This window comes from Rana temporaria, chromosome 4 (assembly GCF_905171775.1).
Source record: "Rana temporaria chromosome 4, aRanTem1.1, whole genome shotgun sequence".
NCBI lineage: Eukaryota > Metazoa > Chordata > Amphibia > Anura > Ranidae > Rana > Rana temporaria.
This window is the reverse complement of record NC_053492.1, coordinates 236,059,672-236,075,780: the sequence shown is the minus strand read 5'-3', so window position 1 is coordinate 236,075,780 and position 16,109 is coordinate 236,059,672. Positions and strand designations below refer to the sequence as shown.

Below are 16,109 nucleotides of genomic sequence, written 5' to 3'. Positions count from 1 at the left end.
TTCAACAGTCCAAGAAAGCAAAAGTGCAAGTGTGGGTCCGCAATATGGAGTGAGAGGGGAATGGGTATCCAGTGATCCTTTTAGGGTGAATAAGGATGTCCCCTTACCTTACTGCTGTAAGGTAACAGCATATAGATCCAACCACATTAGATAGTTCTCTCGATGGGCCCTGATCCAACAACGGCAGGTCCTCCTTGGAGTTCTCGTCCCAGATTGGTCAGTTTCTCGCCCCAAAGAAATAAAGCATCGATGGTGTGATACCGTTTTAAAAATTTTAATTCTCAAAGCAAATAGACAGGGGTACTCACATAATTCAAAATACAATTGAGCATGTAAAAAGAGGGGCAATCTGTCGCCAACGTCACCTCCGATACCTCTCAGTGGACTCATGCGCATTCGTCACTATCATGTGACTTCCTCAGGAGTTATACATAACAAAAAAGTGTAAAACAACTGAAAATACATTTCATATTCTAGGTTCAAAGTAGCCACCTTTTTGCTTTGATTACTGCTTGGCACACTCTTGGCATTCTCTTGATGAGCTTCAAGAGGTAGTCACCTGGCGCAGCACCCCATCACTCTCCTTCTTGGTCAAATAGCCCTTACACAGCCTGGAGGTGTGTTTGGGGTCATTGTCCTGTTGAAAAATAAATGATGGTCCAACTAAACGCAAACCAGATGGAATAGCATGCCGCTGCAAGATGCTGTGGTAGCCATGCTGGTTCAGTATGCCTTCAATTTTGATTAAATCCCCAACAGTGTCACCCGCAAAGCACCATCACACCTCCTCCTCCTCCATGCTTCACGGTGGGAACCAGGCATGTAGAGTCCATCCGTTCACCTTTTCTGCGTCGCACAAAGACACGGGGGTTGGAACCAAAGATCTCAAGATTGGACTCATCAGACCAAAGCACAGATTTCCACTGGTCTAATGTCCATTCCTTGTGTTCTTTAGCCCAAACAAGTCTCTTCTGCTTGTTGTCTTTCTTTAGCAATGGTTTCCTAGCAGATATTCTACCATGAAGGCCTGATTCACACAGTCTCCTCTTAACAGTTCTAGAGATGTGTCTGCTGCAAAAGGTGGCTACTTTGAAGAACCTAGAATATGAAATATATTTTCAGTTGTTTCACACTTTTTTGTTATGTATAATTCCACATGTGTTAATTCATAGTTTTGATGCCTTCTGTGTGAATCTACAATTTTCATAGTCATGAAAATAAAGAAAACTCTTTGAATGAGAAGGTGTGTCCAAACGTTTGGTCTGTACTGTGTATATATATATATATATATATATATATATATATATTTATATATTTATATATTTATATTTTATATCTATAAATAATATCGATCTATATATATATAAATCTCTCTCTCTCTCTCTCTCTCTCTCTCTCTCTATATATATATATATATATATATATATATATATATATATATATATATATATATATACATTTTTTTTTTTTTTTTTACCCCAATTACAAAAAAGTTGGTACACTGTGTAAAATCTACATACAAACAGAATGCAGCAAGTTGCAAATCTCATAAACCCATGTTTTTTTTCACGAGAGAAAATAGAAAACCTATCAAATGTTTAAACTGAGAACATTTTTAAAATTTTAAAATTGATGGCAATACACCTGAATTTGTTGCCATATAGCTCCAGGTGCCTTTGTGCATGAGGCCTTAAAGAAGAATTCTGTGTATAGATATTTTATACATAGTGACATTTGTCCAGCTTGGACCAATGTCACTATCCATATATACCATTCCTTGCGTTTCCCCCTGAAGTAGACAACACTACTCCAGCGATCTCAACTTGCTTCCAGGTCCTGTGCTGAGTGGGTGCTCTGCTGCATTCTGAACATAGGAGGTCTGCCTCTCGGCACAGTTACAAATGTGAGAGTATGCATAATTCATGTTTAAAGTGAATGTGACATGGAAACAAAACCTAGTGTTGTTGACAGCCTATATATATAAAAAGCACATATGGGGCACAGAAAGCTCTAAATTAGAAAATGGACCTGATGTTTCTGATAACTGCTTTTCAATATGTACATTCCAAGTCAATAACAAGACTAAGTGACCTCCCGCAGATGGTTCTAGGTCCAAAGTAAAATGTTTTATTGGTCTAGGACCAGTCCACGGTTACATACAAACAATACCTCCTCCAAATTCCCAAATCCCGCTACAAATCTAAGGAGAACGAAGATTTGCAGTCCAAGGACCTCGGCTCTGGAATGCTCTACCTACGACCATCCATACATTTTTGGCATCTGTGTCTCGTTGGAGAGATTTCCCTTTACTTCCTTTCCCATAGCCAAAACTGGAAGAAAACCCCTCTAAAACGAGGAAATCCTTTGACACCAGGGTTACCAGAACTAGTGTCCCCATTGGAAGATATTTCCACTATTCCTGTTGTGGGACAACCTAAAATTCTGAATTTTCTTTTACTGTCACTTTTGGTAATAATGGTAAACAGGACTAATAGGGACACAGACAGCAGTAAAAACCTGACAGATGTTCTAATCCTTCTCTGCTCTATCCAAATGTTAAAAAAAAAAGTTTTTCCCTTTAGGTATATGTTGGCATACTGTGCTCACTCAAATAAATGTGCTGCAGCTAGCGGAAGAGAATTAGGAATAGATGAAAATCCTAAAAACGTGAAAAGTAAACAATCAATTTTTTTTTTTTTTTGCAGCACCTCATTGTGTGATGTAACAATGAGATCAGAAGATGGGAAAGAATTTAACTGCCATAAATGTGTTCTATGTGCAAGGCTTGGTATGTGTTTATACTTGTTTGCAGAACTATATTACTTTTATTTACATTATCCAATAAATTTGATTCTAATCCTTTGCTTTCATTCTCATAGAATACTTTCACTCCATGCTTGGCAACTCTTGGATTGAGGTATGATGAAGTTTGCAATTATTTTTTGGGAGAAACTGAGTCTGCTTACGGTATTGTTGAAAGGTCACCTAGTCAAATAGAAAAAGCATCTGAAGTTAATAAGTGTTGTACAGCAAGCAAGCAGGCAGTGTTTATAGAATTACATATTTATTTCTGTGGGCTAGGATAGGCAGAACTACAGTTTAAGTCTAAGTTCACCTTTACAGTAAAATCTGTAAGATGAACTTACACAGGACCCCAATCCCCAGTCCCACTGACCTGGAGTGCGGCGATATCCCGCTATGAGCCCTGGTATAGCTGTGTCACCGGTCCAGGGCATAGAAATCCCCTTGGCTTTCTCTCCTTTGCCCCCCCTGCTGACAGGATGGGGGGGCGGGTTCTGATTGGTCGGCGACCGCCCCTGTGGCAGTGTTGACCAATTATATTGCTTCTAAAAGTACCTCCTGACGGGGTACATTTTGGAGATTAAGCTGCTGGGGATTTTGTAACCCCCGGACCAGTGACGTGGCTATACCAGGGTTCATATCGGGATATCGCCGCACTCCAGGTCAGTGGGACTGGGGGAGGGGTCCCTGTGTAAGTTCACCGTACAGATTTTTCTGTAAAGGTGAACTTACACTTTAAGAAATAAAAAGCCTTTGTACTTACATTGTAGGCTCTAATGAGCAGGGCCCTCTGATTCTTCTTGTACCAAATTGTATTGTAACTGCCTTCATTTTGTAAAGTGCTAAGCAAACTGTTAGCAATATAAAAATTCTGTATAATAATAATAGTTTGCAGTTGATCTTTAATTATGATTTTTTTTGTCTTTTTAACAGGCATCCTGCTGTTCAGCTCTAGAAATGCCTGTCCACTCAGATGTGTTACAGGTTATTATTGATTATATCTACACTGATGAAGCACCTACAGTAAAAGGCAAGTGTGTTCTTATTCCCTATGTCTCTGAGGCTACGCATAAGGAACAGATTCCTCATCATATAAGGTGAAACATCAGACAGCAATTTCGAAAGCCTTATTTCGACCCTTAGTTGATGATTCCCATCCAGTTTTTCCAGATTCATTATATATATATATATATATATATATATATATATATATATATATATATATATATATATATATATATATATATATTATACATATATACAGTTCCTTGCGAAAGTATTCGGCCCCCTTGAACTTTGCGACCTTTTGCCACATTTCAGGCTTCAAACATAAAGATATAAAACTGTAATTTTTTTTGAAGAATCAACAACAAGTGGGACACAATCATGAAGTGGAACAAAATTTATTGGATATTTCTAACTTTTTTAACAAATAAAAAACGGAAAAATTGGGAGTGCAAAATTATTCAGCCCCCTTAAGTTAATACTTTGTAGCGCCACCTTTTGCTGCGATTACAGCTGTAAGTCGCTTGGGGTATGTCTCTATCAGTTTTGCACATCGAGAGACTGAGATTTTTGCCCATTCCTCCTTGCAAAACAGCTCGAGCTCAGTGAGGTTGGATGGAGAGCGTTTGTGAACAGCAGTTTTCAGTTCTTTCCACAGATTCTCGATTGGATTCAGGTCTGGACTTTGACTTGGCCATTCTAACACCTGGATATGTTTATTTGTGAACCATTCCATTGTAGATTTTGCTTTATGTTTTGGATCATTGTCTTGTTGGAAGACAAATTTCCGTCCCAGTCTCAGGTCTTTTGCAGACTCCATCAGGTTTTCTTCCAGAATGGTCCTGTATTTGGCTCCATCCATCTTCCCATCAATTTTAACCATCTTCCCTGTCCCTGCTGAAGAAAAGCAGGCCCAAACCATGATGCTGCCACCACCATGTTTGACAGTGGGGATGGTGTGTTCAGGGTGATGAGCTGTGTTGCTTTTACGCCAAACATAACGTTACACATTGTTGCCAAAAGTTCGATTTTGGTTTCATCTGACCAGAGCACCTTCTTCCACATGTTTGGTGTGTCTCCCAGGTGGCTTGTGGCAAACTTTAAACGACACTTTTTATGGATATCTTTAAGAAATGGCTTTCTTCTTGCCACTCTTCCATAAAGGCCAGATTTGTGCAGTATACGACTGATTGTTGTCCTATGGACAGAGTCTTCCACCTCAGCTGTAGATCTCTGCAGTTCATCCAGAGTGATCATGGGCCTCTTGGCTGCATCTCTGATCAGTCTTCTCCTTGTATGAGCTGAAAGTTTAGAGGGACGGCCTGGTCTTCGTAGATTTGCAGTGGTCTGATACTCCTTCCATTTCAATATTATCGCTTGCACAGTGCTCTTTGGGATGTTTAAAGCTTGGGAAATATTTTTGTATCCAAATCCGGCTTTAAACTTCTCCACAACAATATCTCAGACCTGCCTGGTATGTTCCTTGTTCTTCATGATGCTCTCTGCGCTTTAAACGGACCTCTGAGACTATCACAGTGCTGGTGCATTTATACGGAAACTTGATTACACACAGGTGGATTCTATTTATCATCATTAGTCATTTAGGTCAACATTAGATCATTCAGAGATCCTCACTGAACTTCTGGAGAGAGTTTGCTGCACTGAAAGTAAAAAGGGGCTGAATAATTTTGCACGCCCAATTTTTCAGTTTTTTATTTGTTAAAAAAGTTTGAAATATCCAATACATTTCGTTCCACTTCATGATTGTATCCAAAATTAAAGTTTTATATCTTTATGTTTGAAGCCTGAAATGTGGCAAAAGTTCGCTAAGTTCATGGGGGCCAAATACTTTCGCAAGGCACTTCAGAACACTTTATAACATACATACATACATATACATACACACGTATGTATATGTATGTATGTTATAAAGTGTTCTGAAGGATTTTTGCAAACACTGCTACTCATTTTGTCATTTTCATATAGTGGCTTTATACACTACAAGCCAGTCATTGGCATTGGTTCATGTAGCCATCGTTTCACTTTTTAAAATTGCTCAGTGTATGGCTACAACAAAGTGTATTTCAGTTCTATACAGCAGCACTCTTACTCTTCTTTATGAAGTAAAGGTTATCCGGTTGTGTCCATTTCGGTAACCTTTCAACAACATCAACAAATAGTCTGTTTTTAAATAGGAACTATAGTGGGTCAATTTTGAATATATAATATATATATATATATATATATATATATATATATATATATATATATTTTTACTTTTCCATCAGTTTTATGTTGATAACCTACAGGAGAATTGAACATTGGCAAACAGAAAACTGTAGGCCAGCCGAGGATAACCCCTCCTATTCTAATGCCTCAGCTCTTTGGTAGTGTCCTAGATGGATGAATATCTTTTCTTCATCTCTGCTGACAAAATAAACAGTTTTGCTAGCTTTTTTCATTTGATTTTTTATTTTTTTTTACATCAGTCAAGATTCCTGCTACCTCGCAGCTAAGGCTGGGCTTTCCTTAACCTAGCTATGGAGTGCTGTACCCAGGCTCCACTAGACCGGTCATTGCGTGGCTAGCCTGAAAGTGACCTTCAGGCTTGTGATGCTTTGAAGACATCAAGTACTGATAAAAGTTAGCTGTGTAACACTTTCCAAGTCCATTGCTGTGGCATTGCCTAAGTGCTTGCTTTTTCTGTCTGAGAGTAGTCTTTTGGGGCTTAGCACCAGACGCTGACTTGTAATTTGGTTTTCTGAGCCCCCCTAAACTCCCACCTCAGCCTCCCAGAGAGGGTTAATGTTGAAGGATTGAGTGCTGATGATCTTTAACTGAGTGGATTGTCCACTTTTTTACCCTGCAATTCAGCATGGTGGCAGTACCTTCCCTCTGCTTCTTCTGCTTGCAAGGGCCATGTTGAATGCCAATCCTCAGTCCGCTCCCACTGCCTGCCTACAGTGACTTTGTCACCTACAGTCATCGGAGCATACATCTGTTTCCAGCACTTGGGTTCATGAGTATCTGAGGCCTTTTCTTGTAACTTGATCTATGTTGCATTCTACCTCACGGTGAAACAGATCTGGCTCTAGACACAGAGGGGCCAGTCCGGCTGTACTGGGTGCCTCTAGCTTATACTCCACTGGCAGCTCCAGTGCTGCCTACTGATGAGGCTGACATTTGCTTTCCAGCAATTTGTCCTTTGCTAGAGTCTTCGTCATCTTCAAAGTATTCTCTAGCTCCATCCAGCCAAGTAGCACAGATATTTGCTGACTCTTACCGCAGAGGCCACAATCATGTTTCCATGCCTCCTCCACAGATTCTCGGTCTGATCTGCCTGCGGCCTACAAGCTATTTTGTCCTTGTGGGTTAAGTCGTTCCAGTCCCTGGACAGAGAAATTGGTCTGCAACCAAGAACCAGGTTGTCTCTGGTTTGATTGCTAAGGAATCCCTCTCTGGAATTGGGAAGTCCTTTCCAGTCTTCTGGCAGAGTCTCGCAACGGAAGCCAGCCTGTTGGGCTGGTAAGGAATCCAGGGCCCTTTGAAAATGTAGAGGACTTGGTTGTCTCATCTTCTAATCAAGATCTTAGAGCTTGGGGGCGATTTGTCTTTGCAGCATTGGACTGGACCCTGGGGGAGTGGTCTCTACACCAGAAGGTGTTCCACGATCTGTGTCACAGGTGTGGGACACTGTATATTTGACTCCAGATACAAGGATCCTCTTGAGGAAGCAGTGGATTCTCTTGTGACTCCATGGGATGAGTATTTAATTTGTTTTTGCCTTTCCTCTCCTTAGGCCCCATGCACACTGGTTTATTGTAAAATGCATTTTTTTCCTCACAGGGAACATTTGGGTTAAAAACGCACCTAAGCGTTTTTTTTTTTAAACCAGTTTATCAGCGTCTGGTGTTTGGGCATTTATTTATTTCATTGGCATGGGTTTTCATTTTTTCTGGCTATTGAAATTAATAAACGCTGAAGTGCTAAACACGTATGTGCTAAGACGTATTTAACAGCGTCAAGCATTTTACATAGGCTAGCATGCAGGGGAGTTTAGAAGCAGCAAAAAAAAACACCAGGCCCCCTAAGAGCAGCTGTAAATATGCCCTGTGTGCTTGAGGTCTAAGACTGCTCCAAGATGGAGGGCATTTAATTCGCTCCAGACTGGCCCAGGCAGATTTAGTACTTTTTAGTTTTTTAGATTATGTGGCTCTCCTGTCTCAAGGACTGATTTATCATCTTGCATTCAGGGTCACTTGCCTTAATGGCATGACTGTTAAAGTCTATTTTTTGAGCAACATTCCATGATTTAAGACATTTGTGAGGATTTAGACTCCTTCCCTAAAGTAGTTTCTGACTTTTACCTCAACAAGAATGTCATTCTTCTAGACATCTGTCTGGTTCCCGTTCACCAAAGGGAAATCTCCCTCCATGCCTGGGTGTGATTGAGGCTATAAGTATCGATCTGTCAGCAACTGCTTCTTATAGGACTGAAACTAGATCCAGTGAGTGCTTCTTGGGCTTTGGCCTGAGGCTACCGTTTCCCAGATTTGCAAGGTTGTCACTGAGTTCCCTGTTTACAAGTTCTACCAGGTGGATTTTAGGCCTTATCTCATTCCAGTTTCAGGCAAAAGGTCCTTTAGGTGGCTATTTGAGCTGCAGGCAGTGCCCAGTTGCTGTTGTTTTTCTTGGGTCTCTTTTCATTAGTTCTGTTGCCCATCCTTTAGTTGGAGTGCTTTTGGACATCCCAAAGGTGAATGACATGTGCGTCTTAGTGTACAAAGAAAAATTGATTTTTGCACACACCATAAGATTGTTTATTTGAAGTCACCTGAAGGACACAGGTCCCTCCCCTCAGTTTTTTGTTCATACGCTTGGCACTGCTTTACCACAAAAGTAGGATGGGGTTATCCTGGACTTGGCTACAGTTTTTTTATTATTTTTTTTTTGTATGCCAGTGTCTAATTCTACTGTGGGCATCAGTTACCTACCTAGAGGATTGGTAGGCACTCCTCGGTCATGTTTAAGCATTGAATAGAGCAATTTAAAACATTATTATTACCTAACTCTCAATGGCTGAACTGAGTGGCAGGGGAGCAATACAACGCTTGTGATTCTGTGTAGGTGGGTATTAAAGCAAAAAAATGGTTTTATTTAGGCTTTTGGTGGTTGAAGACTACCTCTTAACATTGACAAAGTTGACATTCTTATTTCATTATGGATCATAAAGGATAAGTCCACCTTTTAAAAAATAATAAATACACATGTTTTTGCAGGTAAGGAATTGTGCATTTATTTTTCTCAGGAGCCTGCAGAGCATTGCACCCGGGATCAGCAGATCGTGAGTGCAATGTCCGGCTCCTGCAGACACTACATACAGCTTTCTGCCTGTACCTCTGTACGGGTTTTTTGTTTGAAAGCTGTAGGAAGTGTAATAAATAGAGATGAACTCAGCCTTTAGTTGTTTAAGGTATTCAGTAAAGATATGAAAATGCAAAATGTGTGTTATATTTAAAATATTATTATAGTTGAGATGAAGATCTGAACACATTATCAGAGTATATTATTCAGAAATCAAAAAGTTTTCTTGGAATTTTATAAGTATAGAACATGCACTAGAGGACACTGGTTTTACCCATCTTCATATGTCCCTGAGAGAATACACTGGATGACGCTGCTCCACATTTTGTAAGAATATATGCAGTATAAGCAATTGGGCTACTGACTGTGCTTACCATTGCACCAGGTTATTTAGAAGATCTTCCTACAGGTCTCCTAAGATACAAGATGAGCACAGAGCCCTGGCATACTCAACCCAGATTTGCAGTATTTATTTTGGTTAAAATTACTTCTGAATAAAAAAAAAAAGAAAAGTTACCCATGAATATAGTAGTATTGAATACAGTCAAGCAGTTTATGATTATAGTTGTCATTAACTATTAGTGCACTGCTTGTACCCTTCGCTCTATTGACCAGAAGATGTATTTGTTTCATGTTGCACAAATGTAATATGTGAAATCTTACCTGATTTACATTTATAATGCAGAACTTTGTGGATTTAAAGTTGCAAAATGTAGTCAGTGATTCTACTCAATGAGTACCATTGCGTTGGGTAATAATGACAACCATTATCAGCGCTTAGACGCAGCGGCAATGCTGCAATTGGCGCTATATAAGTGTAAACATTATTATTATTATGAAGTAACTGATATCTGACAACATCCTACACATAGGCATTGGCTGTGCTTTCTTTTTGTCAGAGATCTATTGTAACAGAAATATATCTCAGGTCCCAGGCCAGATGTTTTCATTTTTTTTGTAGTTGTATTCATTCTCATTATAATATCTCTTGAGAAGCTGCATCTTGCTCTGTGTATTTATAGTATACACTTTCTTTACAGAATCTGCAAATGTGGAATTTATTTGTAATGTCCTAGTAATGGCAGATCAGCTACTTATCATTAGACTGAAGGAGATGTGTGAGGTGACACTTACTGAGAGACGTAAGTAAAAGAACAGTAGTGTTCCAAAAAGGTTAGGTGCCGTATATATTCCTCTTTTCAGCAGCTGGTGAGTTCCAATATTCATAATGCTTATACAGTGTGTATGTTGATGGAGAGCAACGCCTCTGAATGACTGTACGCATACCTCATTAACGGAGAACAGTGTGCTGGCCAGCTGGGTGGAAACATGATAAAAGATGACTTTTGCATTGTCCTTTTGCTGTACCAAATTGCACTTAGTCACTGAAATGTTTCATATGTAAACATTGTTCTCTTTGTGATCTATGTCACATTTACAGTAGGGGAGAAGAAAGATATTTCTTTGCAGGGCCAACTGATTGAAACTGTACATATTTTTGTTTCAATTTATTTTTATTAATCTTTTATCTTTTAATAATCTTTTTCTCAAATCCCCAAAAATTTACATTTATCCAAGATTCTTTTGCAATATACATTATTTCCATTATTTATTCGAAAAAAAAAGAATCTTGATGAATATCTATTAGTTACTTTATCATTAAAACAAAATACATTTCATCATTTATCCTACTATCTTCCATATCCATTCATCCTAACATCCATTAAAAAAACAAAAAAAAAGACTGTACATATTTTAAGATACATCACTATTTTAACAGGGGTCATTTTAGAGTCAATGCTCTCTATGCCTTTAATTCTGATGTATAATAGTAGAGAATTACAAGCATATTTCTAGGTGTAAGGGTCTTTTTCTTTTTTTTTATGCCATTCTGCTACAGCACTGAATGAGAAAAGACTAATTGCATGCTGATGTAACTGGCAGATAACTGTCTCTGACATTTGTGTTATGACCTGATTTCAGACATAGCATCTCAGTGTGCCTGTATTGCAGACTGTGGCTAGACTTGGACATATACCGTATTTATGGGCGTATACCGCGCGCCGACGTATAACGCACACCCCAAGCTTGGAAGGGAAGTGTAGGAAAAAAATTACATTTTGGATGCTCAGCCTTGTCGGTGTCCGTCTGCTGTCATCGTCCATCGGCGGCCTTGTCCGGCGTCCGTCTGTGGCCTTGCGCGGGGTCCGTCCAGCCTTGACGGTGTACGTCTGCCGGTCCGTCCAGCCTTGTCGGTGTCCGTCTCGTTTGTCTGCCGGGGGGCGCCTTGGTCGAGCTGTGCAGAGCCGGATTTCCGGTGTGTTCGGCTCCTCTCGGCTTCTCTCGGCTCCTCTGCGGGCGGAGCCGAGTGTGGCCGAGCCTAGTCAAGCCTAGCCGAGTGTGCAGTACACTCGGCTCGGCTCGGTCTTTGTCGGTCTTTCACGGCGGCGCTCAGAGACAGCGGGGATCGGCATATAACGCGCACCCACAATTTTCCCCTAATTTTAAGGGGGAAAAAGTGTGCGTTATACGCCGATTAAATGCGGTAATTGGTAAACTGTAGCCTATACACCAGTAGTTCAGTTCCTTAACTATAGAAAATCAGCCTCAGCAAGAGTACTGTATATAGTGCACCTTGTTGGAAATATTTGTCCATTAATTTTTAACATTAAAGCTAGCCACAAAAGTATAAAACAGTATAAGTTACGGTATCTTAAATTGTTACTGTACCATTAAAGTCCACGAGCGTCAAACACAAAATGTCTTCAATTTGATAGTAAAAGTGGGTACCTACATCCTATCTTTAAACTTTTGGCACAATCAAATATTAAAGCTAACTAGTCAGGAGCTGCAGGAGGAGGGGAAAGCTGCCCATTAAAAAAGTCTTTATTAACAAAGTCTTTAGTATTTCCTTGTCATGTAATCCTGGAAGCACCATTGTTATGAGAGCTGTATTGAGTGTCCTTATCAGCACTGAGCTCAGGCAGGTGACAGGATGGCTTTGCAGCCTGACACCTTTCTTCTGACATGCTGCACATGAAGGAATATAATCTAAAGTCGCTTAATTCCCATAAAACCCTGACGGTAATGCTGCACTGTAATCTTTTTCTAAGAGTGGAGATTAAGATTATTACAAATGGCCATTGGTGATGGGTTATTTAAAGGCTAAGTTCGCCTTTGGGACATCTTACATGTTCCACTCGTATTTAGGGTGGAACATGTAACATGTTCCAGCTCCTGCATTCTCACCTTCTGATCCCCCTCTCCCTGGGACAGCCTGTGGGGGACCCTTTCAACGCACCCAATGTCACAATTTAAAACAGTGCAGTCATGTGGGGCTCCGTTCGCAAGGCCATGTCACTTATTCACAGAGTTCTGTGAATAAATTAACTACAACTACGGCTTAGTAGTTCTCAATGAACTGCAAGGGGGCGCTGGTAAGCAGTCTGGTAGTAATTGCCTGACCGTATTGGAGGTACAGGCAGACAGTGTACTGAGAGTCTGGGCATTGCACTCACGATCAGCTGGTCACGGGTACAATGCTTTACAGGTGCCAGTGTAAAAAAATAATAAATGCACATTTTTTTACTTAAAAAAGATGTGCATATATTATTATTATTATTTTTTTTTTTATAAAGGCAAACTTATCCTATAAAGTAGGACTACAGGTAAAAAAAAAGATAATCTCAGGATCCTAAATAAATGTCCCACACATAATGCCTTCATTACATGGTAGTTACATACATTACATTATAACCCATCCACACCTCTCCTGCTCCATTTGGCTTGCTGATTAGACAATGAAGTAGCATAAACCTAATGATATTTACAGTGTGAGACTGACAGCACTGCTCAATGCGGTAGAATCCTGATTAGGTTGGGACTGACCCTCCCTCTCCTGTTGCTGTACAGGAAATTACAGAGAGCTAATGGACAATTCTATCCTAACTACAGTGAGGGGGGAAAAAGTATTTGATCCCCTGCTGATTGTGTATGTTTGCCCACTGACAAAGAAATGATCAGTCTAGAATTTTAATGGTAGGTTTATTTTAGCAGAGACAGAATAACAAAAATATATTGAGAAAAACGCATTACAAAAAAGTTATACATTTATTTGCATTTTAATGCAGGAAATAAGTATTTGATCCTCTATCAATCAGCAACATTTCTGGCTCCCATGTGTCTTCTATACAGGTAACGAGCTGAGATTAGGAGCACACTCTTAAAGGGAGTGCTCTTAATCTCAACTTGTTTCCTGTATAAAAGACACCTGTCCCCAGAAGCAATCGATCAGATTCCAATCTCTCCACCATGACCAAGACCAAAAAGCTGTCCAAGGATGTCAGGAACAAGATTGTAGACCTACACAAGGCTGGAATGGGCTACAAGACCATCGCTAAGTAGCTTGGTTAGAGGGTGACAACAGTTGGTGCGATTATTCGCAAATGGAAGAAACACAAAATAACTGTCAATCTCCCTCGGTCTGGGGCTCCATGAGAGATATTGCCTCGTGGAGTGTCAATGATCATGAGAACGGTGAGGAATCAGCCAAGAACTACACAAGAGAATCTTGTCAATGATTTCAAGGCAGCTGGGACCGTATTCGCTAAGAAAACAATTGGTAAAACACTACGCCGTGAAGGACTGAAATTTTTGCAGGGCCCACAAGGTCCCCCTGCTTAAGAAAGCATGTGTATAGGCTTGTCTGAAGTTTGCTAATGAACATCTGAATGATTCAGAGGAAAACTGGGTGAAAGTTTTGTGGCCAGATGAGACCAAAATCAAGCTCTTTGGCATCAACTCAACTTGCTGTGCTTGGAGGAGGCGGAATGCTGCCTATGACCCCAAGAACACCATCCCCACTGTTAAACATGGAGGTTGAAACATTGTGCTTTGGGGGTGTTTTTCTGCTAAGGGGACAGGACAACTACTTCACATCAAAGGGACGATGGACGAGGCCATGTGGTGTCAAATCTTGGGTGAGAACCTCCTTTCCTCAGCCAGGGCATTGAAAATGGGTCGTGGACAGTTCTTCCAGCGTGGCAATGACCAAAACTCACAGCCAAGGCAACAAAAGAGTGGCTGAAGAAAAAGCACATCAAGGTCCTGGAGTGGCCTAACTAGTCTCCAGACCTTAATCCCATAGAAAATATGTGGAGGGAGGTGATAGTCAGCCTCAAAACCTTAATGACTTGGAGAGAATATGCAAAGAGGAGTGGGACAAAATTCCTCCTGAGATGTGCGCAAACCTGGTGGCCAACTACAAGAAACGTCTGACAAGGGTTTTGCCACCAAGTACTTACTAAGTCATGTTTTGCGAAGGGGTCAAATAATGATTTTCACATTTTGAAATGTGTTTTTCTGGATATTTTTGTTGTTCTGTCTCTCGCTGTTAAAATAACCTTACAATTCAAATTATAGACTGATCATTTCTTTGTCCGTGTGCAAATGTACAAAATCAGCAGGGGGTCAAATACTATTTCCCCATACTTTAATTGATTAAAGGGTGTTTTTAATTTTTCAAATGGTTGATTGTTTTGATGGATACTTTATGAACACTAGAGTTTTACCCACATGTCTGATGTACAGTAACAACTTTTTTTTTATAGTTACCCTAAAGAATGCAGCGGAGTTGTTGGAGTTTGCTGCTTTGTATAATGCTGATCAGCTGAAGCTTTCCTGTTTGCAGTTCATAGGACTGAATGTAGCAGCTTTATTGGAAGCAAGGTACATATGCTATCATTTATTCATTGTTTTTCTAAATGCTATTATTTCCAATTGCTTTCTATTGGAGTCCTGCACTTTTCATGGAAAAGCTTTTTCTGCATCCTGAAAGCCTGGATCTCTAAAAGGGTATGTCCGTACAAAACAGTTCACTTCTGAATGCGTGCTAATGGAAAAGCCACTCTGCCTCTTTAAAGTGCAGTCAAGTGCGTGTTTATGAATTACAGATGGCTGCAGATCACATTCATTAATTCATTCAGCTATAAGATATAAACAATATGTTCTTCAGTTAGAAACATGCTTTTTCTGTTATGGTAATGAGTTTTTGTTTTCTTAGGTCATTGGATGTTTTGAGTGATGATGTCCTAAAAGACCTGGCAGACTCTTATAGAAAGATGGTGAGGAGAAAAGTAAAGGTGTAGTTATGTGTTATTGTGAAATATTCTGTGTGCATTGCATGTAGGATGGATGTAATATATACAGTACAGACCAAAAGTTTGGACACACCTTTATTTTCTTTATTTTCATGACTATGAAAATTGTAGATTCACACTGAAGGCATCAAAACTATGAATGAACACATGTGGAATTATACATAACAAAAAAGTGTGAAACAACTGAAAATATATTTCATATTCTAGGTTCTTCAAAGTAGCCACCTTTTGCAGCAGACACATCTCTAGAACTGTTAGGAGGAGACTGTGTGAATCAGACCTTCATGGTAGAATATCTGCTAGGAAACCACTGCTAAAGAAAGGCAACAAGCAGAAGAGACTTGTTTGGGCTAAAGAACACAAGGAATGGACATTAGACCAGCGGAAATCTGTGCTTTGGTCTGATGAGTCCAAACTTGAGATCTTTGGCTCCAACCCCTGTGTCTTTGTGCGACGCAGAAAAGGTGAACGGATGGGCTCTACATGCCTGGTTCCCACCGTGAAGCATGGAGGAGGAGGTGTGATGGTGTGGGGGTGCTTTGCTGGTGACACTGTTGGGGATTTATTCAAAATTGAAGGCATACTGAACCAGCATGGCTACCACAACATCTTGCAGCGGCATGCTATTCTATCCGGTTTGCGTTTAGTTGGACCATCATTTATTTTTCAACAGGACAATGACCCCAAACACACCTCCAGGCTGTGTAAGGGCTATTTGACCAAGAAGGAGAGTGATGGGGTGCTGCGCCAGGTGACTACCTCTTGAAGCTCATCAAGAGA

The 16,109-nt window shown here is 40.2% G+C and overlaps 1 protein-coding gene across 1 annotated transcript in view; it reads left to right on the top strand.

Moving 5' to 3' along the window:
* IBTK (inhibitor of Bruton tyrosine kinase) overlaps nucleotides 1-16,109 on the top strand; it is a 128,499-nt gene that overhangs the window by 53,367 nt on the left and 59,023 nt on the right. Inside the window, exons 14-19 of the mRNA XM_040350013.1 lie at nucleotides 2,706-2,788; nucleotides 2,880-2,917; nucleotides 3,736-3,832; nucleotides 10,212-10,313; nucleotides 14,781-14,898; nucleotides 15,233-15,293. Coding sequence (XP_040205947.1) covers nucleotides 2,706-2,788; nucleotides 2,880-2,917; nucleotides 3,736-3,832; nucleotides 10,212-10,313; nucleotides 14,781-14,898; nucleotides 15,233-15,293 — 499 coding nt within the window. The remainder of the gene's footprint in view (nucleotides 1-2,705; nucleotides 2,789-2,879; nucleotides 2,918-3,735; nucleotides 3,833-10,211; nucleotides 10,314-14,780; nucleotides 14,899-15,232; nucleotides 15,294-16,109) is intronic.